This window comes from Cebus imitator, unplaced genomic scaffold (genome assembly GCF_001604975.1).
Source record: "Cebus imitator isolate Cc_AM_T3 unplaced genomic scaffold, Cebus_imitator-1.0 Scaffold329, whole genome shotgun sequence".
Classification (NCBI taxonomy): domain Eukaryota; kingdom Metazoa; phylum Chordata; class Mammalia; order Primates; family Cebidae; genus Cebus; species Cebus imitator.
In genome coordinates this window covers 2,957,056-2,971,896 of record NW_016107644.1, presented here as the reverse complement: position 1 = coordinate 2,971,896, position 14,841 = coordinate 2,957,056, and the positions used below count along the sequence as shown (strand labels likewise).

At 59.6% G+C, this 14,841-nt stretch overlaps 3 protein-coding genes across 15 annotated transcripts in view; all 3 read left to right on the top strand.

Moving 5' to 3' along the window:
* MAPK12 (mitogen-activated protein kinase 12) overlaps positions 1–2,742 on the top strand; it is a 9,097-nt gene extending 6,355 nt beyond the window's left edge. For all 3 annotated transcript variants that reach the window (XM_017504902.2, XM_017504901.2, XM_017504903.2), the window contains exons 9-12: positions 88–167; positions 251–329; positions 412–585; positions 2,183–2,742. In XM_017504902.2, the coding sequence (XP_017360391.1) occupies positions 88–167; positions 251–329; positions 412–585; positions 2,183–2,262 (413 nt within the window). In that variant the 3' untranslated portion in view covers positions 2,263–2,742. The remainder of the gene's footprint in view (positions 1–87; positions 168–250; positions 330–411; positions 586–2,182) is intronic.
* A 1,377-nt stretch (positions 2,743–4,119) lies between these two features.
* On the top strand, positions 4,120–10,313 carry HDAC10 (histone deacetylase 10). 5 transcript variants are annotated; one of them, XM_017504893.1, is made up of 20 exons: positions 4,125–4,569; positions 4,638–4,772; positions 5,012–5,108; positions 5,373–5,470; positions 5,562–5,666; positions 5,870–5,938; positions 6,115–6,241; positions 6,337–6,402; positions 6,615–6,674; positions 6,754–6,843; positions 7,022–7,128; positions 7,202–7,269; positions 7,349–7,604; positions 7,711–7,795; positions 8,646–8,737; positions 8,877–8,933; positions 9,230–9,308; positions 9,517–9,699; positions 9,782–9,934; positions 10,110–10,313. In XM_017504893.1, the coding sequence occupies exons 1-20, from the start codon at positions 4,511–4,513 to the stop codon at positions 10,128–10,130; spliced, it is 2,007 nt and encodes a 668-aa protein (XP_017360382.1). In that variant the 5' UTR covers positions 4,125–4,510; the 3' UTR covers positions 10,131–10,313. The 5 variants fall into 5 exon arrangements, 3 of the variants coding, with proteins under 3 accessions (XP_017360386.1, XP_017360382.1, XP_017360383.1); XM_017504897.2 differs by having other exon boundaries at positions 4,124–4,772; positions 5,373–5,465; XM_017504894.2 differs by lacking the exon at positions 8,877–8,933.
* Positions 10,314–10,457: 144 nt separating this feature from the next.
* Positions 10,458–14,841, top strand: part of TUBGCP6 (tubulin gamma complex associated protein 6) — a 29,633-nt gene continuing 25,249 nt past the window's right edge. For 6 of the 7 annotated variants that reach the window (XR_005196385.1, XM_017504881.1, XM_037730070.1 and 3 more), the window contains exons 1-2: positions 10,458–11,733; positions 13,840–14,003. Coding sequence is in view for 6 of the 7 variants with exons in the window: in XM_017504881.1 (XP_017360370.1) it covers positions 10,996–11,733; positions 13,840–14,003 (902 nt within the window). In the remaining variant the exon portion in view is untranslated. The remainder of the gene's footprint in view (positions 11,734–13,839; positions 14,004–14,841) is intronic. The other variant, XM_017504882.1, reaches the window with a different exon arrangement.

The following is a 14,841-nucleotide window of genomic DNA, read 5'->3' as shown; positions in this document are numbered from 1 at the left end:
GGGGGGGTGGGGATGGCTCCTGCCCAGGTAGGGATGGTGAAGGCCCCAATCTCTGGCATCCGAGCTGTGCTCCTGACCTCAGTACAGACCTGGACCAGCTGAAGGAGATCATGAAGGTGACAGGGACGCCTCCAGCTGAGTTTGTGCAGCGGCTGCAGAGTGATGAGGTCAGTGGTCAGTGGAGAGCTTGGTGGAACTGGGGGCAGACTCAGGCCTCGGTGCTGGCCCCTCACCCTTTGTTCCCACACAGGCCAAGAACTACATGAAGGGCCTCCCTGAGTTGGAGAAGAAGGATTTTGCCTCCATCCTGACCAATGCAAGCCCTCTGGGTAGGGCTGGCTAGGGTGGGGGCCACAGGGTGCTGTAGTGTGGGGCCTCCTAAGGTCTGGCCTGACATACCTTCCCCCACAGCTGTGAACCTCCTGGAGAAGATGCTGGTGCTGGACGCGGAGCAGCGGGTGACGGCAGCTGAGGCGCTGGCTCACCCCTACTTTGAGTCCCTCCATGACACAGAAGATGAGCCCCAGGCCCAGAAGTATGATGACTCCTTTGACGATGTGGACCGCACACTGGATGAATGGAAGCGTGAGTGGGGGGCTCTGGGCAGGGCCTGTGTGGACTTGGTGGGCTCTCTGCAGGTGGCCAGGCTCAGAGTTCTGGATCCCTGTCCCTGGGGTGCAGATCAGGTGAGGAGGACGGGAGGTCAGAGAGCAGCGTGGGGCCGTGTGGCCTGGTGGAAGTGACCTTGGGTTGGAGCTGAAAGATGAAGGGAGGGTGTTCCTGGCAGACTCGGCACAGAGGCTGGCACAGAAGGAGCCTGGGAATGGCAAGGGGCAGCTGTGAGTCAGGGCACCAGGGCCCACTTAGCCCTGCCTGGCCCCCAGACCTCCTGCCCTTCCCCCATGTCCAGGCCAGAGACCCAGGCCACCCTGACACCCCCGCCATGTCCACTCGTCCCTATGGCCTCTCTGCTCACAGCTCTGGAATTTGTTGTTGCCTCTCCTTGCCCCATTTTGGGATCCCTCCCACCTGGACAGCTGTATACACAAGATAGTCCTCAGGGCCTCGCCTGTCCCTTCCCAGCCCCCCTGAGCAGTCCAGACCCCAACGCCAATAGCTCGGCACTACCGTTCCTGATAGCAGGGACCATCCCCTCATCTTGGAGGACTGGCCAAGGCCTGTGCAGCCTCAGGCTGGACTCAGGGAAGCCTCCCCAGCTCCCACAGCTATGATGTAGCCTGGGGCTGTGCTGGACCTGGCTTTATTTCTGCCCCAAGATGGCAGGCTGTGCTGTCTTCTTCATAGCTGCATGACCAGCCTGTGGCTGTGTGCCTAGGGACAGCAGGTGGGCACTGGGAGCTGTGCTGTGTTCCAGGCCCTGTCCTGGCTCTGCCTTGGGCTAGATGGGCTGAGATTCTTTACCTGTGCTCCTTAGGGTCATGGGTCCCTGAATGCCTGCAGTAGGGCCTCTACCCTTAGCTGTGTGTGCTTAGTCATGTGCTTATGAGTTTGGGCTGGGAGCGGTGGCTCATGCCTGTAATCCCAGCACTTTGGGAGTCTGAGGCGGGTGGATCATGAGGTCTGAAGTTCAAGACCAGCCCGGCCAACATAGTGAAACCCTGTCTCTACTAAAAATACAAAAAATTAGCTGGACATGGTGGCAGGCACCTGTAGTCCCAGCTACTCGGGAGGCTGAGGCAGGAGAATTACTTGAATCCAGGAGGCGGAGGTTGCAATGGGTGGAGATTGCGCCATAGCACTCCAGCTTGGGTGACAGTGTGAGGTGTGAGGCTCTGTCTCAAAAAAAAAAAAAAAAAAAAAAAAAGATTGCTTCTGAGATTGGGTTTGTTTGGTGAAAGGTTTCTGCTGCTAAACAAGATGACTTGAAACCATGGGCTGTAGGGCCCTCTCTGTAGTTCCCACCCACACAGCTGTGGCTCGGGCTTCTGCTCTTAGGACAGACTGTAGTGGACACGTGGCCAAGCCCTGGCCACCTCGCCTTATCCCTGGACATCCGGATCTAGGGCAATGGCGTCTTTACACAAACCTTCCCTCAGTGGCCCATACCTGTTAGGACTAGAGAAAGGCCCCACAAGGCACCACCGGGCGTGTCTGTGAGTGACTCCTGGGATGAAAGGCAAAGGCTGACCCTCCTTTCTGTTACTCCCCGCTCCCCTGCCAGGTGTCACTTACAAAGAAGTGCTCAGCTTCAAGCCTCCCCGGCAGCTGGGGGCCAGGGTCTCCAAGGAGACGGCTCTGTGAAGACCTCTGGGCTCTGGTGGTGGCAGTGAGGACCACCTTCACCTTCCACCTGAGAGGGGACCCTTGCCACCTTGACCTTGGCTGGGGCTTGCATCCCAAGGTATCCGTCCGAGTGGACCCCAGGTTCCATGGATCTTCCTCCCCAAGCCCGTGCCTTTGCTGTTGGGCGCCCATCCTGGAGAAGTGCCTGAACTTTCTGGACAGGACCTCTGCCTGATCTGGGATGGCCTCTGAACCCTGGAGCAGTGGCCCCCTTGCCAGTTGCCCTCAGAAACCTTGGAGCTGGTGGGGCTTCAGGTCAGGCCCTGCTCTGGGCCATGCAGAGGAAGGACAGAGGGTGGGCACAGGGCACCAACTCAGGGACATCCCCTCTCCTGGGGGGCATCAGTGGACCTTCCTGCACCCCCAGCCTGGAATGTCATTCAGCTGTGTGGCACCCACATGGCTGGAAGGAAATAGACCCTTTTGTAGCTCCCTGCTCTGGCTGTGTGTCCTCATGCTGGGTCCCACTTTGAGGCCTCCAAGCCCTTGGCCTGCATATAGAGGAGACTGGCCTGAGAGCTCAGACCCTAAGAGCTAGTAGGGGGGCCTGAGCGTCCCATCTACCCCAGGCCACAAAGCTGGTGCCCACTTCCCTAGGCCTGTGCCAGTGAGCCTTAGGAGTGAGTCCACATTAGGACTTGGCCTCTTCCTCTCTTATGGGGTGGTGACCTTCCTCTAAAGGCTTAGAGTCTAAGCCACTGTGTGTGGATCCGAAGCCAGACCCAGGGCAGGGCCTGATGGGGAGGAGTGTAGGATCCATCCTAGCTCTCTGCACCCTCCAAGGCCAGCAGGTTCCTGGGGAGGGAGGGGACACACTGGACATGTTGAGACCCCTCTGGTCCCTGTGGTGGAGTGGTGAGCACAGAGGGCTGGGTTTTGTTTTTGATCAAACCTTTAGCCCCCACCCACTACAATGCCCCTGTGGTATCTTTATGCCTAGGCTGCCCTCTGTGGGCCATTCAGTGTTTCCAAGGGTGGCTGGCGGCTGGACCATGGGCCACCGGTGCCTCCACACTTGTGCCAGGGTAGGGGTCACAGCAGAGAGAGACCAGTGAGGGGCAGGGCAGGCTGGGCGTCCTCCTTGGTGGACATGCCCACAGCTAGCTGGTGCAGCTACATTGGGCCCACTGAGCTGCCACGACAGACTCAGGCCTTTATCCAGCGACCCTCATGCCTTTCCAGGCATGGGGGCGGGGGCACGTGACCATTGGCTCTGGAGCCACGCTGATTTGTGACATGGCCGCTGCCTATGCTGGGCCCAACTTCCTGCCACAGCTGGCCTGAGGAATGGGACTGGGGGCCCAAGACTGTAACCCAGCTGGACACGAACTCTGGTGGGGGCAGGGTGGTGCCTGGGCTCCAGGTGGGCTCAGGTCTCCTCTGCAGACACCTTGCTCCGTCCCAGGCCTCCAGCCTTCCTCGATCCCTCTCCGTCCTCGTTCCCTCCGCCCCCCACAACTCCAGTCCAGCGTCCCTGCCTCCACCCTGACCTTGACTCTGAACTTGGGCCGGACTCTCACTCCCTCCTTAAGCCTCGGGGGCGGCGCTGCGCCCCAATGCACCGCCCTGAGCCGGCCGCAGTGCCACCTGCGTCCCCAGCGGCTCCTCCCGCCCCGTGGCTTTTGTCCTGCGGACCCCGAGTCTCACTTTCCCTTCACCTCGACTCTCCCCGCGCCTGGCCCGGGTGGGCCTTGGGGCTGCGCTGGACCCTGACCCGGGAGCGGGGTCAGAAGGGAGCTCGCAGGGGTGGGCTCGGGTGGGGACCCCGCCCCTCTAGGGGGATCGGGGCGGAGCCGAGGGGGAGGCGGAGCCGCAGCGCAGCTCGGAGGGCGGGCGGCCCGGCGCGCCAAGGTGTCCGCGCCTGCTGGTTCCTCACTCCGGGGCGGGGCTCGCGGCAGCTCGCGGAGCACCGCGCCGGGCGGAGCCGAGTCCCAGGCGAGGAAGCCGGAAGCCGGGCGCGGGGAGCCTCCTGCTTCGACCGCCGCCCTGCTCGGCGCCTCCTGCGCGCCTGGGACCGCGGAGCCTTCCTGGGTTCTGTGCGCTCCCGCCAGGCCGGTGCCCCCCGCCCGGTGCCCGCCGCCTGCCGCCCGCCTGGGCCCCAAGCAGGTCCCAGGCCTCTGGCTAATCCTGGCCGAAGGTGGGGACGGGCAGTGCCAGGCACCGCTAGCGAGGCCCTTTGGGGACCCAGGGTGACCACGGCGCAGCCATGGGGACCGCGCTTGTGTACCACGAGGACATGACGGCCACCCGGCTGCTCTGGGACGAGTAAGTGGGACCTGGCCGAGGTGGGGTGCGGGGAGGGAGCTCTGGACTGAGCTCCCCATCTGCCCCAGCCCCGAGTGCGAGATTGAGCGTCCTGAGCGCCTGACTGCAGCCCTGGACCGCCTGCGGAAGTGCGGCCTGGAACAGAGGTGTCTGCGGTTGTCAGCCCGCGAGGCCTCCGAAGAGGAACTGGGCCTGGTGCACAGGTCTGGACGGGGGCGTGCCCCATGATTGGGGGAATGCTCACCTAGAAACAGAGGAACCTGGGCCAGCCCCGAGCCTGCCAGCCTCGAGGACAGAGCCTTTTCACATGGACCTCGGGTGGGCTTGAGGAAGCAACAGGGTGGCCACTCTCACCACCAATCCCAGCACACACACGCTCCCTCTCCCACACTGCCACCTGCTCCTGCTGGTGACCCTGCCTCTCCTGCCTGCCTGTCTACAGCCCCGACTACGTGTCCCTGGTCAGGGAGACCCAGGTCCTGGGCAAGGAGGAGCTGCAGGCGCTGTCTGGACAGTTTGATGCCATCTACTTCCACCCGGTGCGTGTCCTTGGACACTCAGCCGTCCAGACACACAGGCACCTGCCTCTGTGTGTTCACAACCATGGCTGCCAACCCCAGCCAGTGTACTCTGCTCTGTGCATGTGACCATGCCCTGCACACCTGCCTGCTGGCACTGCCAGCACCTGGGACTGGCCTGTTCTGCTCAGCAGCTGAGGCCTTGCAGCCTGGCACAAGTGTGGGCATGGCTTGCAAAGGGCAGCAGGGAAGGCAGGGGGCTCATCCGTGCCCCTGCCCCCACAGAGTACCTTTCACTGTGCGAGGCTGGCCGTGGGGGCTGCACTGCAGCTGGTGGATGCTGTGCTCACGGGAGTGGTGCAAAACGGGCTTGCCCTGGTGAGGTGAGAGCTGCCTGTAACCCCGGCTGCTCCTCCATGGGTGGCCTTGTGAGGGGCAGGGCGACCCTGACATGCCTCAAATCTCATGCAATAGGCCACCTGGGCACCACAGCCAGAGGGCAGCTGCCAACGGGTTCTGCGTCTTCAACAATGTGGCCATAGCCGCTGCACATGCCAAGCAGAAACACGGGCTGCACAGGTGTGTGCCAGGCTGGCTGCAGGGGTGTGTGCCAGGCTGGCTGCAGGGGTGTGGGCCAGGCTGGCTGCAGGGGTGTGGGCCAGACCACACAGCAAGGGGCGGTGCAGGTAGCGAGACAGCTCACCCCACACCTTCCCATCCCTGGTGGGGCTCCTGGAGGTGGGAGGCCCTGCCCCTCAGCCACCAGCGCTGTCTGTGTCCAGAATCCTCATCGTTGACTGGGATGTGCACCATGGCCAAGGCATCCAGTATCTCTTTGAGGATGACCCCAGGTGAGCAGGGGTGTGGAGTGTGCATCCCCATTTGTGGGGTGTGCAGCCTGGCCTGGGAAAATCCAGGGGTGAGATACAGACATGTGCTTAGAGGTCAGGGTTCTGTGGGGACTGCAGAGCTGTGGAGGGCCCTGACCTCTGACCTCTGACCTCTGACCGTGGCCGGCTGTTGGCAGCGTCCTTTACTTCTCCTGGCACCGCTATGAGCACGGGCGCTTCTGGCCTTTCCTGCGAGAGTCGGATGCGGATGCGGTGGGGCGGGGACAGGGCCTCGGCTTCACCGTCAACCTCCCCTGGAACCAGGTGCCCACCCTCAAGCCCCCGGCCCCCCCGGCCCCCTCCCCCCAAACCCCTCCCCTGCCCCACAGTTCAGGATGTAGCCTGAGATGTCCTGCCAGGTCGGGATGGGAAACGCTGACTACGTGGCCGCCTTCCTGCACCTGCTGCTCCCACTGGCCTTTGAGGTGACTGCACGATGGGCCCCTCCAGGGCAGTTGGGTGGGAGGGAGGGGAACTTGGTGCCTGGAGCGCCACAGGGAAGGCAGGAGGGGAGGGTTATGAGCTGCTCCACTCCTGTGTGGCCGGGAGGGTGCTCAGGAGGGGCCAGGATGGGCCTGGCTCACCCTCACCCGGGCTCAGCCTCTCTCTTGACCCTCCCCACCTGTCTGGCCTGTAGTTTGATCCTGAGCTGGTGCTGGTCTCGGCAGGATTTGACTCAGCCATCGGGGACCCTGAGGTGAGGACCTGGCCTGGCCAGGGAGGGCTTCTAGGGTCCTGGGGTCCAGGCCCCTCATCACACATGGCTCTGGTTCCAGGGGCAAATGCAGGCCACACCAGAGTGCTTCGCCCACCTCACACAGCTGCTGCAGGTGCTGGCTGGTGGCCGGGTCTGTGCCGTGCTGGAGGTGAGTGACGGGAGAGCACACAAGGAGGGTTCCTGGGCCAGGAGCATGGGAGCCAGGTGCCCGCGGGGTACTTGGGAGGGTTGTCCTGCCCAGGATAGAGAGCCAGGCAGGGGCCCTTCCAGTGATACCCCACCCCAGTGACATCCCTGCCCCAAACATGTCTCCATCCTTCTCCCAGGGCGGCTACCACCTGGAGTCACTGGCGGAGTCAGTGTGCATGACAGTGCGGACGCTGCTGGGCGACCCGGCTCCACCCCTGTCAGGGCCCATGGTACCGTGTCAGAGGTATGAGGGGAGGGAGGGTGGACAGGGCTAGGGCGTGAGGCCAGGCATCACCACTGTTTTGTTTGCCCCACAGTGCCCTGGAGTCCATCCAGAGTGCCTGTGCCGCCCAGGCTCCGCACTGGAAGAGCCTCCAGCTGCAAGGTCAGTGTGGCCGGGTGCTGGGCTGCAGGGTCCCACCTCAGGCTCCCGTGCAGTGGGTGTGACTCTGAACTGTCCCTAGATGTGACCCCTGTGCCGACGAGTCCCAGCACCCATTCCCCAGAGGGGAGGCCTCCACCTCTGCTGCCTGGGGGTCCCGTGTGTAAGACGGCTGCATCTGCACTGAGCTCCCTCTTGGACCAGCCATGCCTCTACCCTGCACCTCCTCTCTGCCCAGCTGTTGCCCTTACAGCACCAGATATCACATTGGTCCTGCCCCCTGATGTCACCCAACAGGAGGGGTCAGCCCTGAATGAGGAGACAGAAGCCTGGGCCAGGTGGGCAGGGCTGGCCCGGAGAGGAGGGGGCCATGTGAACACCTGTGCCTGTGTGTGACTGATGTGCAGTCGCCTCATGTCTGTGTGTCCCTCTGGTCTACTACAGGGCACACGAGTCCCTGGCCCAGGATGAGACCCTCACTGCACTTGGAAAGCTCCTGTACCTCTTAGATGGGATGCTGGATGGGCAGGTGGGGGCGCCTGGGAGGGGTTGGGGGTGCTGTGGACCCAGGGGCAGGCAGCAGGACCTGTCAAGGAAATGTGGCCTGTCCAGAGGAGGGGTGGGTGGTGCAGAGCCACATGGATGTGAATGTCGTCTTGTGCCGGGGCTTGCTCTGCACAGCCCCAGGGGTGGGGGTCACTAGCATGTCTGACCACAACTTCTTCAGTTAAATGCTCTGTGGCAGAGAGGTGAAGGGGCTGATTTAAAGCATAGATTTAGGCACGGTGCAGTGGTTTGTGCCTGTAATGACAGCAGTTTGAGGGGCCGAGACGGGAGGATCGCTTGAGCCCAGGAGTTCAAGACCAGCCTAGACAACATACGGAGACCCTGTCTCCACAAAAAATAAAAAAAATCAGCCAAGCGTGCTGTCATGTACTTGTACTTAGGAGGCAGGAGGCTGAGGCGGGAGGACTGCTTAAGCCCAGGAGTTTGAGACTGTAGTGAGCTACAATTGAGCCACTGCAGGCCATGCCAGCGTGGCTACAGAACAAGACCCTGTCTCAAAAAAAAAATGTGTATATATACGTATAGATACACACACACACGTAGACTTAAGCATCTTATTTGCAGAAATGGGATGATAAACACACACACATGTATATGTAGACTTCAGCATTTTATTTACAGAAATGGAGTGATATACACATATATTACATATCTATAGACTTAATGTCTTACAGAAATGGAGTGATTTGACCTGAGTGTAGAGAAAGGCTGACAACAGCCACGTAGAGACCGAATGAAGGGAACTGTGGGTCTCTCTAACTGGCTTGGGAGTCGGCTGGTACCTCACCCTCCACTGTTTCTTCATTCCACAGGTGAGCAGTGGTATCGTAGCCACTCCACCCTCGGCCGCAGCAGCCACCTTGGATGTGGCTATTCAGAGAGGCCTGTCCCATGGAGCTCAGAGGTAAGCCTCACTTGGCCATCCCGAGCCTCTGAGGGCAGGACCCGTGGGCACCCCATCCTGGCTGGCCAAGCAGAGGGCTCTGGGAATGGGCTCCAGACAATGTGAACACAACCTGTCCTCAGGCCAGCTCTTCCTCCAGGCTGCTGTGTGTGGCCCTGGGACAGCTGGACTGGCCCCCAGATCTCGCCCATGACGGGTAGGACTCTCAGGTCTTGTATCTGTCCAGCCATGCATGTGGATGGGCATGTGCCTGTGCCCCAGGGTGACGGGTGGGTGGGGCACTGTGTGGTCCTGAATGGAGCCTTCCTCATCTGGGTTCTGGAGGGCTGCTGGAGGCAATGCCAGGTGGGTTTCCAGCAGAGGCTCGGCAGTCATAGCAGCCCTGCCTGTGGCCTGTGGCCCGTGGCCTGTGAATACTCTTCCACCTCTGCCTTTGCTGCCTGGGCTTAGAGGGGTGAGCAGGGCCTTACGCTTATGCATGTGTCCTGGAAGGAGGATTTTGTGGCTGAACATCAGGGGCAAGGAGGCGGCTGCCCTATCCATGTTCCAGGTCTCCACACCACTGCCAGTGGTGAGTGATCACGCCATGTGGCAAGACAGGTGGTGGGGAGACTGGATGTGTGCAGCTGCTGCTTGCTGGCACTGTCATGACAGCAGGCCTCTGGCCCTTCCTGTCTCCCTGCTCCTACTCCAGGGGCCCTGAGATTGGGAGGTGGGGGGGCCAGAGCCAGCAGGAGGGGTATCTGTAGATGAGGAGCTGGGCTCTGCTGTCCCCACAGGTGACTGGTGGGTTCCTGAGCTGCATCTTGGGCTTGGTGCTGCCCCTGGCCTATGGCTTCCAGCCTGACCTGGTGTTGGTGGCCCTGGGGCCTGCCCATGGCCTGCAGGGCCCCCACGCTGCACTCCTGACTTCAATGCTTCGGGGGCCGGCAGGCGGCCGAGTCCTGGCCCTCCTGGAGGAGGTAAGCTGGGCAGGGTGGAGGTGCTGTGGGGTGGGAGGAGGGGAAGGACCAGTGACTGCCTCTGTCTTCGCCCCTGGCCCAGGACTCCACACCCCAGCTAGCCGGGATCCTGGCCCGGGTGCTGCATGGAGAGGCACCTCCTAGCCTAGGCCCTTACTCTGTGGCCTCCCCAGAGGACGCCCAGGCTCTGAGGTACCTGAGAGGGCAGCTGGAGCGTCAGTGGAAGATGCTGCAGGTGACCAGTGCCCTGGGGCCCGGCTCTGCCGCAGAGCTCGATGGGGAGGGGAAGGCAGGGGAGGGCAGGGCAGGGCAGGGCAGGGGAGGGCAGGGCAGGGCAGGGCAGGGGAGTGCCCTGAACCAGCTCTAGCGCGGGAGGCCAGCTGCGCGCCTCTGCCCGGCTCCTGTTGCAGTGCCGTCCTCAGACCCGGTGACTCGGACCCCGGCCCACAGCTCCCGCCGCACCGGGGCACGGAGCCCCGCCCACTCCCACCCCTGCTCCCCCGCCTCGCCCCTCCCGGCCCGTGCGCCCCACCCTCGCTCCCATCCTGGCCCCTGCGCCTCGCTGCGCTTCGCCCGCAGCCCTGATGCAGTCAGTAAACATCGGCCAAACGAAACTGTGGCTCTGCCTCCGTCATTGAGGACGCTCGGCCTCAGTCTTCCACCCGGGGTGCCGGACTCAGGCCGGAAGTGCGCCACTGCGCAGGCCTCGCCCCCTGACGGGCCGCCGGCGTCCCCGTGACGTATTTCCGGCGCGTCCGCGCTGGCGCTCTCCAGTCGCGGCTGTGACGCGACGGAGGCGGCGGGAGTGGCAGCAGGGGGCTCTCCGCGGGTGAGGCCTGGAGAACGGGCGGGCCTGCGGAAAGCCCCGTGCGGGCCAGACCCCGGGACCGCTCGGCTGCGCTCCCAGACTCTTCGCTGCCTGCGAGCCTCAGAGTGGCACCCTCTCCTGGCCTCGAAGAACGCGTGCGAAGCCGGGTTCGTCCGCTGTGTACTGCCCGGGCGCACGTTCCGCTCTTCGCGTTTGCCGCGGTTCCGTGACTCCCTGGAGGCTGAGTGCTGCTGAGTGAGAAGACACGCCGAGCTGGCTGCCGGAGGGCTGCCGGGCGCCGGGCAGCCTGCTTACTCCGAGAAACCGCAAGACCTCCTTCAAAAAGACCCGTGCTGAGCTTCGTGGTTGGAGAGGCCGCCTGTCGTTCGGCCCCTCCCGACCTCTCTCACGCCGTCTTCCGGAGCGTGGGTGAAGCGGGTGCGGTGTTTTCCCACGTGCCAGGGGCCCGGAGCTGAGGAGGGGCGGGCATGGCCAGCATCACGCAGCTGTTCGACGACCTGTGTGAGGCCCTCCTGCCGGCTGCCAAGACCCACCTGGGCCAGCGCAGTGTGAACCGGAGGAGGGCAAAGCGGAGCCTCAAGAAGGTGGCCTACAACGCGCTCTTCACAAGCCTTTTTCAAGAGGAGACTCAGCTGCAGCCCGACACGTCAAGACTACCGGCGAGAAACAAGATCCTCATGTTGTCCTTTGACTTGAGAGTGGGTGGCCTGGGCCCCAGGGCTGACCGTTTGGAGGAGCTTGTGGAGGAGCTTGAAGCAGCCCCTTGCTGTCCGCTTGTGGAGGTGGGGTCTGTTTTGGACCTCCTGGTTCAGCTGGCAGGGAGCGGCCCCCCTCAAGTGCTGCCGAGAAAACGAGATTACTTCCTTAACAACAAGCACGTGGGGAGAAACGTTCCATATGGCGGCTATGATTGCTACGACCTGAGTGTGTTGGAGAGGGACGTTCAGTCTCTGATCTCCAGAGAGGAGTGTTTGTGTCACAGCATGATCCAGGACACACTTCAGGTTATGGAGGCTACTCCAGGCACCGGCCTGCCCACCGTCGGGCTCTTCTCATTTGGTGACCCTTGTGGTGACAAGTTCGAGAGAGACACCCGGGTCTCACTCTTCGGTGCGCTTGTGCACAGCCGAGCCTACGACATGGATGTCCGGCTGGACCTGCCCCCCGTGCCGGACAGTGCAGACCTCTCTGGGCTGGCCATTAAGGTAGAGTGTTTGTTTTTTCTCTGTCATCCCTCTCAGGGTTTGGAGAATGCTTTCTGTGACCTTTGTTCTATTTTTTCTTCTTCTTCTTCCTTCCTCTTCTTCGACAGGGTCTCACTCTTTCACCCAGGCTGGAGTGCAGTGGCGGGATCTTGGCTCACCACAAGCTCTGCCTCTTGCGCTTCAGCAATTCTCGTGCCTCAGCCTCCCGAGTAGCTGGAATTACAGGCACCCGCCACCGTGCCCAGCAAATTTTTTTTTTTTTTTTTTTTTTTTTTTTTTTTTTGGGTTTTTTTTTTTTTTTTTTTTTTTTTTTTTTTTGAGACGGAGTTTCGCTCTTGTTACCCAGGCTGGAGTGCAATGGCGCGATCTCGGCTCACCGCAACCTCCGCCTCCCGGGTTCAGGCAATTCTCCTGCCTCAGCCTCCTGAGTAGCTGGGATTACAGGCACGCACCACCATGCCCAGCTAATTTTTTGTATTTTTAGTAGAGACGGGGTTTCACCATGTTGCCCAGGCTGGTCTCAAACTCCGGACCTCAAATGATCCACCCGCCTCGGCCTCCCGAAGTGCTGGGATTACAAGCTTAGCCACCCTGCCGGGCCCTATGGCCCTCCTTTTATCATGGTGAAAGGAGGATAGTCCGGTGGCTGCGTTGTCCTGAGGTGGGGCTGCTGGAGTGGGCTTACTGGCGGCCACTTTCCTTTGCAAGGACAGCGCTGCCCGTCTGCTGGTTTTCACCTTTACCTAGCAGGGCATGCCTTTAAGCCACTTCTGCCTTGTAGAGCTGCCGTTTAAATTTAATTAAAATGAAAAATTCAGTTCCTCAGCCCCACAAGCCACATTTCAAGTGCTCACATGTGGCAAAAGTGTCTGTTTATGTTATATAAAATATGCAATTGGATATACTTTTGCTGTCTATAATCTGAGGTTTTTTCCTATGGCATTATGTAAGTCCTCACTGAGTTTTGTATTTTAGTGCTTTATCAGTATTGCTACAAGGATACATTGTTATTAGTCATTCTATTCCTATGAGATACCCGGCTATTTATAAACATAATGCTACAGCAAATGTCTTGGTGTACAGTAGTTTTGTTTTGTTTTTTGTTTTTGAGACGAGTCTTGCCCTGTCGCCCAGGCTGGAGTGCAATGGCGTAGTCTCGGCTCATTGCAACCTCCGCCTCCCAGGTTCAAGTGATTCTTTTGCCTCAGCCTCCCGAGTAGCTGGGACTACAGGCTTGTGCCACCACACCCGGCTAATTTTTGTATTTTTAAATTTTCATTTTCTTTGATTTCACATATATTTTTTTTTTTGAGACGGAGTCTCGCTCTTTTGCCCAGGCTGGAGTGCAGTGGCACAATCTCGGCTCACTGGAACCTCTGCCTCCCAGGTTCAAGCAATTCTCCTGCCTCAGCCTCCCGAGTAGCTGGGACCACAGGTGCATGCCACCATGCCCGGCTAATTTTTGTATTTTTAGTAGAGATGGGGTTTCACCATGTTGGCCAGGCTGATCTCAAACTCCTGACCTCAGGTGATCCGCCTGCCTCGGTCTTCCAAAGTGCAAGGATTACAGGTGTGAGCCGCCGTGCCTGACGTGTATTTTTGGTAGAGATGGGGTTTCACTATGTTGGCCAGACTGGTGTCAAACTCCTGACCTTGTGATATGCCCACCTAGCCTCCCAAAGTGCTGGGATTACAGGTGTGAGCCACCACGCCCAGCCAGTGTACAGTAGTTTTTTAATGTTTAGTGTGATTTTTTTTATGCTAGGTTTCCTAAAATGGAATTTCCAGGTCAGAAAGTTTCTCAAAAGCATCTTTTTAGAAAGCATCTCAAAAAGTCATTGTAAGTTCCACTGAGGCTTATGTGTTATATGGAATGGGAAATTTGTAGTCTTAACAAATTATTTTGTTCAATTCCTTAAATGGCTCTTGGGGAAAAACATTGTATGGTACACATGTACTTGAGAAAAACAGAGAAATGTTTTGCTGGGTCTTTGCCTCTAGGAAGCAAATGGAACTTTGTGGATAAAGTTTCTGGAATTCTCATTGCCTTTGGATGAAATGTGGACATAGGAATGAGTGGCAGCTTATTCTTCCCTGTGTCTCCAGGTCCCACAGAGTGTGGATCAGTGGGAAGACGAAGGATTCCAGTCAGCATCCAACCTGACTCCTGATTCCCAGTCTGAGCCCAGCATGACCCCAGACATGGACCTGTGGGAAGCTGCACTCACCTACGAGGCCAGCAAGCGGAGGTGCTGGGAGCGAGTTGGATGGTGCGTACCCTTCTTTGCCTTGGCATGCAATGCCCCCACACCTGTGTGAGCATGGCCTTGGGTGTGTGAGGGGCGTTGCTGACTCAGGGGCCCAGGCAGTTGTGTTGGGTTAGGGACCTGGAAGTTTCAGTTAAGATAGTGTCCAAATGCAGAGGGGCAGAGACCAGCAGCCGTTAAGGGGACCTTACCTCCCTGTGCCAGTAATCAGATCATACCTTCCAGGCGGAGCAGTAGGGGGCAGCTAAGTTATGTCCTCACTACCAGTCAGAGGTGCCTGAGAGCTGCCTGGCAGGGTGTGTGGTCAGTGCCAGGAAGAAATGCTTACCGGGCACTGGTTGCTGATATAGGAGCCTTTCCCATCCGTGTCTGGAGGAGTTGGAGTGCTGATATAGGAGCCTTTCCCATCCGTGTCTGGGGAAGTTGGGGTGCTGATGAAGGAGCCTTTTCCATCCGTGTCTGGAGGAAGTGAGGTGCTGATGTAGGAGCCTTTTCCATCCGTGTCTAGAGAAGGTGAGGTGCTGATGAAAGAGGCTTTTCCATCCGTGTCTAGAGGAGGTGGGGTGCTGATGAAAGAGCCTTTTCCATCCATGTCTGGAGGAATTGGGGTGCTGATGAAGGAGCCTTTTCCATCTGTGTCTGGAGGAGTTGGGGTGCTGATGAAGGAGGCTTTTCCATGTTTAGAGAAGGTGGGGTGCTGATGAAGGAGCCTTTTCCATCCATGTCTAGAGAAGGTGGGGTGCTGATGAAGGAGCCTTTTCCATCCATGTCTAGAGAAGGTTGGGTGCTGATGAAGGAGCCTTTTGCATCCGTGTCTGGAGGAGGTGGGGTGCTGATGAAG